At 52.1% G+C, this 7135-nt stretch overlaps 1 protein-coding gene across 1 annotated transcript; it reads left to right on the top strand.

Annotated features, from left to right (window-relative positions):
• The first annotated feature begins 792 nt into the window (after window positions 1-792).
• LOC103776478 (cytochrome P450 1A4-like) lies at window positions 793-4248 on the top strand. Its single transcript, XM_008943989.1, is given in 7 exon segments — window positions 793-872; window positions 875-1632; window positions 1865-1991; window positions 2262-2351; window positions 2440-2563; window positions 2719-2805; window positions 3942-4248. Coding segments are annotated over 7 exon segments (1569 nt in total). The 5' UTR covers window positions 793-796.
• Window positions 4249-7135: the final 2887 nt, after the last annotated feature.

Here is a 7135-nt window from a genome sequence, read left to right as displayed (position 1 = left end):
AGGGACAGAAAGCCCTGCTGCAGCGTTCCCCCTCTCTGGCTCCCCAAACCCCCCGAGCATCCTTCCCAGAGCTGTTGGAAGACGAGTTCTAGGGGGGTCCTGGGTGTACGCCTTGACCCACCCCCCCTCTTGCTCTGGGCTGGCCACTCCCTTTCCATGGGCTGGGAGGGGGTCCCAGCTGGGCTCACCCCCTGGGCTGTGGGGTGCCTGTGGTGCACTGAGTGCTCCGTGGGAGCTGGGTGTCCCGTGGGGGGCTGCACCCAAACCCGAGGGCACGCGGGATTCAGACCCAGCCTCTTCCTACCCCTGGCCCGGGGGTTTTGAGGGATTTCTGACAGAGCCGGGTGCCGACAGCCTGCTGGCCCTGTGCTGCACCCCTGGTTGGCTTCCATGGCCAGGAAGGTTTGTGGCAACGCCGTGTTGAGTTTGGTGGCCAGCGGAGGCTTGGCACAAGCAACCCGATGACTCAGATTGGGAGGATTCAGCTCTCCTATAGTCAAATGGTCTGCAAAAGGCTTCGTGGTTGAAAAGAGAGGTCCTGTAGTTAAGAGAGCACATTTCCTACCCTGGCACGCAGAGAAAAAGCTGTGGGACCTGTTCCTTTCACTCCTGGCTAGCAAAAAAACTGCTTTTAAGTGCAAGCAGATGGGTAAAGTGTGGAAAACCGACACAGCTCTGGATTGGAAGTTAAGCCCAGCTTCCCTGCCCACTGTCCTGCAGAGTGTCTCGACCTAGAGGTGCTCCGTGGACCTTCCCTCTTCATAATGTCTCTTTGCTCTATTCCTAAGGTCCCTGCATGCTGGAAGCAATGAAGGCTGCAATATCACTGCTGGGAAGCCAAGGCGCTGTGTCAGCCACCGAGGTCTTCCTCTCTCCCTGCTGATCCAGTCCCTCCAGCAGCATGTGCCCAAGGGGCTGAAGAGCCCCCCAGGACCCAGGGGCTACCCCATCCTCGGCAACGTGCTGGAGCTGAGGAAGGACACGCACCTGGCCCTGACCAGGCTGAGCCAGAAGTATGGGGACGTGATGGAGGTGCGGATCGGCATGCGGCCCGTCCTGGTGCTCAGCGGGCTGGACACCATCAAGCAAGCCCTGGTGAAGCAAGGAGAAGACTTCATGGGACGCCCTGACCTCCACAGCTTTCAATACATTTCGAATGGCCAGAGCCTGGCTTTCAGCCCTGACTCAGGGGAGGTGTGGAAAGCCCGCAGAAAGCTGGCCCAGAATGCCCTGAAGACCTTCTCCATTGCCCCCAGCCCCACCTCCTCTTCCACCTGCCTCCTGGAGGAGCATGTCTCCAAGGAGGCTGACTACCTGGTCACCAAATTCCTGCAGCTGATGGATGAGGAGAAGAGCTTTGACCTTAACCAGTACCTGGTGGTCTCTGTGGCCAATGTCATCTGTGCCATGTGCTTCGGCAAGCGTTATGACCACAATGACCAAGAGCTACTCAATGTAGTGAACCTCAACAATGAATTTGGGGAAGTGACTGCTTCTGGCAACCCTGCTGACTTCATCCCTGTGCTCCAGTATCTTCCCAGCCGTACCATGAGGCTCTTTAAAGACATCAATGGGCGTTTTGGCCTCTTTGTGCAAAAAATTGTTCAGGAGCATTACACCAGCTTTGATAAGGTAAGAGCGTAGCTGCTCTTGGATGTGGGTAGAGATGTCTACAACTTTCAGAGATGCTGTCTGCCTGGTAATGGGGGGAAGAGAGTACTCTCTTGTCCCCCACCTCTGCCTAGGAAAGCTCCTTGGAGCTCTCAATTCTGCAGTTAACCCTCCCATGAGCAGGCACTGGTGGGGGGAGGTTTCTCCAACTCTGGGTGTCCATGATGACCCTGACCTACCAGCTCTTCCCCAGGGGCACATCCGGGACATCACGGACTCGCTGATCGAGCACTGCCAGGAGAATAATGTAGGGGAGGATAGCCGTGTCCCACTCTCCAACGAGAAGATCATCAACATCGTCAATGACCTCTTTGGAGCGGGTGAGAACATTCCTGAGGGTAAAGCCTTTCTGCTGGGAGGCTGGGTGGGGGAGCTGGAGGTGCTGGGGTAACACCCTGGCCACACTTAGGTGTTTGAAGCTGCTGTTGGGCTTTTGGGTGGCTTCCTGAGCAGTGACCAGATCAAATGGCTTTTCAGTGATAGCTGATGGGGAAATTGCTCCAAGGCAAACATCCAAAGTGATGAGATCTGTAAACACCCACTGGCCTGTCCTCTTTTGGCAACAAAATGCCTTTTTCATGTATGTCCAGGCTTTGATACCATAACAACTGCCTTATCCTGGGGCCTCATGTACGTCGCCTTGTACCCCGACATCCAGAAGAAGATCCAGGAAGAACTAGGTGAGTCCACAGACCTGCTTCCTCCAGGGTCAAAACCTGTCTGGCCAGGGCTGACCTCAACCCGCTCTCTCCTCTTCACCTCCCACAGACCAGACCATTGGGCAGGAGAGGAGACCGAGGCTGTCGGACCGGAGCACGCTGCCCTACACAGAAGCCTTCATCCTGGAGATGTTCAGGCACTCCTCCTTCCTGCCCTTCACCATCCCACACAGGTATGGCCTGGAGCAGCCAATGCATTCTTTGTTTTTTTTTTTTTTCCGGAGTGGTTTTCTGGGAGCTGCTGTTTATGCAGCTAATTGCTTTGTCTCACTGTGAAGCTGCGGGTCTCATCTTAATTTCTCCTCCCCTCTGCCTGGATTTCTTTCAGCACAACAAAAGCGACGGTGTTGAATGGCTATTACATCCCCAAGGGTACCTGTGTGTTTATCAACCAGTGGCAAGTGAATCATGACGAGTGAGTATTCCAAATCCCCACCCCAAAAAACAGATGGGGCGTGAAGGCAGAAAAAGGCAAAGTGGACCCAAAATTGTGTGGGTTTGATGCTGAGCCCAGCCTTGGCTCTGCTAGGCATGGAGGTGCTCTGGGTCGACTTGGTGATCAGTTCAGCAACTCCCAGGTCTTACCCACTTTATGTGCAGTAACGTGGCCACATCCTCAATGAACTGGACTTTCCACGGACGTGCGAGGGCTGGCAGCTTGGGCTGCTGAATAATCAGGAATCGGTCGATCCTCCTGCCAAGCAGCCCTTGTGATCTGGGTTGTCGGCTCCGGGCGTGCTCAACGGGAACCGCCTGGTTCCCTCTTTCAGGGAGAAAAATATCCTGACGTGACTCTTTCAATAAGCTCATGTTGTTATTGCTGACCATCAGCTTTGGTGAACGAAAGGGGATCTGGAAACCAAAGCCCCATCTCGCCCCTCTACTGCTCTCCAGGAGAGACCCTCCTGGGTGGGGACTAAGTTCACTAAGGCTTGACACAGAAGATGTTTCCCAGATCAGGTCTTTTGGATCAGAAGCTCAAGATGTTTGTATCCAAAGAGAAACATTACAATATTCCTTCTGCTTCTGCATATGTCAGTGAGTGTTGCAGTGGTAACACTGTCTTTAGGGCCAGAGAGGATTCCCCATACCCAGCAGAAATTCCCAGCTAAGACACTGGAAAATCCCACCTGGCACCTCCCAGCAGCTGAGCTGGGACAGGCTGTGAAGTTCGTCTGGGAGGATTCAAGGTGGGAAAACCCTCAGCTCCCCATCCCTCCTTTTTTAAGAGCTGCTGCCTGATTTCTGCTCTCTGTTTTTGGCTGAAATTGCAGGATCTCTAACTATTGCATGCTGAATTAAACCCACCTCCAGTATCTGCCCAGGCAAACACAAGCTGAGCCTGGAACAGAGGTTTCAGTAGACTGAGCTGATGGGGTCTGACACACAGCTGGCATTTTAGATCAGGGATAAGAGGTTGCCAAAGTTTTTGGATGGTGAAGGGAGAAAGCGTTGCAACGCTTCTCTCTGTGAGCATTTTTTTTTTTTTTAAAATTATCCCTATCTGAATGGGTGAAAACAGCATCCTCAGGTGTCTCCTTTCTTCTCCAGGAAGCTTTGGAAGGACCCTTTGACCTTCAACCCCAAGCGATTCCTCAATGCCTCAGGGACCGAAATAAACAGGACGGAGAGTGACAAAGTGCTGGTTTTTGGCTTGGGGAAGAGGCGATGCATAGGGGAGTCCATCGGACGGTGGGAGGTCTTCCTCTTCTTGGCCATCCTGCTGCAGCAGCTGGAGTTCAGCCTCCGCCCTGGAGCAGAGGTGGACATCACTCCTCAGTATGGACTGACAATGAAATACAAGAAATGCGACAGCTTCCAGATTAAGAAGCGTCCCCCCATGAAGAGCTCTCCATAAGAAGCATCTCTTTCTTCTGCAAGAAAGCCAGCCCTTGGAGTCGGATGCTCAGATTCCTTTTGCTAATGCTCTCTAGAAGCCAGCACAGCCCCTTGTTGTGTTGCTTCACTGGAGGTTTGTTCATCTTGTACAGATGAGTGCGGGGAGGGATAAAGCTGGCATTGTCAGGCTCCTCGCAGCCCCCTTGGCCAGCTCCATTGCCTGCAGAAAAGCTCACCAGAGGTCCAGCCTGCTCATCCCTCTTTGGGACCTCCAACCCTGTGGTGGGGAGGAGGATGAGGATGCTTTGGGCTGGGAGAAGTGGTGTGGGATGTCAGTGTGAGTATCCTCACCCTACCTGCCACTGTGGGCAATGCCCTTCACTCACCAGATAGGAATAAACCTGCAGGTTCCTCCCAGAGAAACCTGGCCAGCCTTTTCCCAGCCTTTAAATCTCGCTGCGCAGAGCTGTGTGCAAAGCCTTTGGCTCCTCATGCTGATGGGAACAGGCTCTTCCCACTGCTCCAGTTGCCTTCTGAAGGGCTCACGAGGTGATGCAGAGGCCAGGACCTACCCTTGCACCACCACGCACCTCAAGTGGACCCATTTTGGGTGCACCCTCGCACAGCTAAATTCCCTGAATGTAAACTTGTGAAATGAATCGTTGAGTGTTTCTACCAATCCTTGGTGACAGCCTACTAGAAAACAAAAATAAATATCCATGCCTCCATAAGTAGTGCTGTTCACAAATCGAGGTAGTAGCTAAACTCCTAAGAAGAAGCCTCCTGGAAAAAAATCAAAGGACTGAGAATAAGGGACAAGCAGCAATAAGAGGCACAGTAGAACACTTCTAGCTTTCAGACTATGCATTTGCTGCCTTTTGTTTTTTAAGTAGTATTTTTCTCTCTTTAGCAAGCAATAAGTTTCTATATTCAGACTAGTAAAAGGAGCAAGGGCTTGAGGACTGCAGGAGATGCACTGCCTTATATTGCAGTCTGTGTGGGCCAGTGTGAAGGTGAATTCTCACGGCAAACAGAGCAGCAATTCCTGCTTGTTTGTACCTGTGTGGAATGCATCAGTATGCTGGGATATGAACTACACAGTATTTCTAACCCAATAAAGACGTATACAAATGTTCCTTAAGTTTCTTGCGGGTCATATTCCCCTGGGAAAAGATTTTTCTAGGGGGAGAAAAATATCTACCTCTATTATCCTTAAAAATCATATGTGGATATGTTGGATCAGGGTTTTTTCCTACGGGGACATGAGCTGGTTGTTCCTTTATTGTCCACCAGTTGCACTGGGGAGAGATTTTAGTTCTCACGGGTGCTGGATCTTGTCCTCTCCTTGGGTATATAAAGAAGCAAACGGCTCAGCTGGGATCTGTGGAGAGGTGATGCTGAGCTCCGGCTCAGCCCAGGATTTTATTCAAAATCAGGTCTAGCCCTTCTGCCCCTGGAAAAAAAAATATCAATAACTTGCAAACAGCCTTTCAGAACCCTGAGAGAGGTGATTTATGGAAGAATATCTCAGGCCATCCCTGGCTCAGTGCTTCCCCCTCCCAGAGCACCATTATTTCCAAGGCATTGCACAACTCCCCTTAAAAAAAAAAAAAAAAAAAGTAATAAACATTAAATTCCCATACAGATAGTAAGAGAGAATATATAGGAAATTTGGGTCTGTGTGTACCTGAAGTGACGTCCCTGCAGGGACCAGCCCTCAGAGTTTTCATCTCAGCCGGGTAGGAAGCCACTCTAACTGCCACAGGCACATTTTCACAAGGCACAAATGTTTAGCCAAGCCCTCAAACAGAGGTATAATATCAGGAATCTTAGCAAAACTCAGCAGACTGCTGCTGAAAATTGTGCTGCTCGCCAAATCCTTGCCCTGGGATGCTCTGTGGTGTGAGCTACTCTCACCCCACACAGGGATAAAATCAAAATAAGTGCGGGAAGGTTAATATTTGACTCCATCCATCATGGGGGCATAAAGCTGAATAATTCAGTGGCTTTTTTAATGGCGTCACACTCACTTTTAATTTTGCGGTGGTGCTCTCATGAAAAGGAGATTCTTCACACCGTGACCTCGCTCACTTTCATGTTATTTTTACCAACGGGTATACTAATCATCTTGGTTTTAATTAGCACCCCCGGCACAGCCTGCCGCTGAGCTGGCGCACGGAGCCAGCACCCCACCCGCTCCTTCCTCCAAGTAATGAGCAAAACAGCCTCTGGCTTTGGAGCGGGGGAAAGCTGATTTTAATGGAGTCAAGGGGAAAGTGAGAGGAGAATGCGGCTGTGCCTCTGCTCGTGAGATGGAGGGAGGTGATGGAGGGCTGATGAAGGTGATTGAGGTGTGAGGGAGGTGACGGAAGAGTGACGGAGGCAATGTGACAGAGGTGATGGACGGGTGACAGGTGGTGGAGGAGCGATAGAGGTGATGGGGGGTTGATGGAGGTGGTGGAGGGGTGATGATGGAGGTGATGGGGGGTTGATGGAGGTGGTGGAGAGGTGACAATGGAGGTGATGAAGATGTGAAGGAAGTGATGGAGGCATGATAGAGGCAACGGAGGTTATTGAGGGGTGATGGACATGTGGTGGGGTATAATGGAGGTCATAGAGGGGCTGCAGGTGTGACCGAGGCGATGGAGAACATTTGACAGTGATGGAGACGTGACAGGAGCGAGGATGTGTGGCAGCAGGGATACAGATGCAATGGGGGTGGCGGATTCATGACGGAGGACATGGTGGAGGGGTGACAGAGGCGACAGGGGTGTGGTGGAGGTGTTGGGGTCCTGACAGAAGCCCCGGAGGGGAGACGGAGAGGGCGGCGTTGTGGCGGCGGTGTAACAGCCTAACGGCGGCGCCACGGGCACGGCGGGTGCCTGCACCGCGGAGGGCTCGGGACG

Source organism: Merops nubicus, unplaced genomic scaffold (assembly GCF_000691845.1).
Source record: "Merops nubicus isolate BGI_N331 unplaced genomic scaffold, ASM69184v1 scaffold17357, whole genome shotgun sequence".
Classification (NCBI taxonomy): Eukaryota; Metazoa; Chordata; class Aves; order Coraciiformes; family Meropidae; genus Merops; species Merops nubicus.
This window is presented reverse-complemented; position numbering and strand designations above follow the sequence as displayed.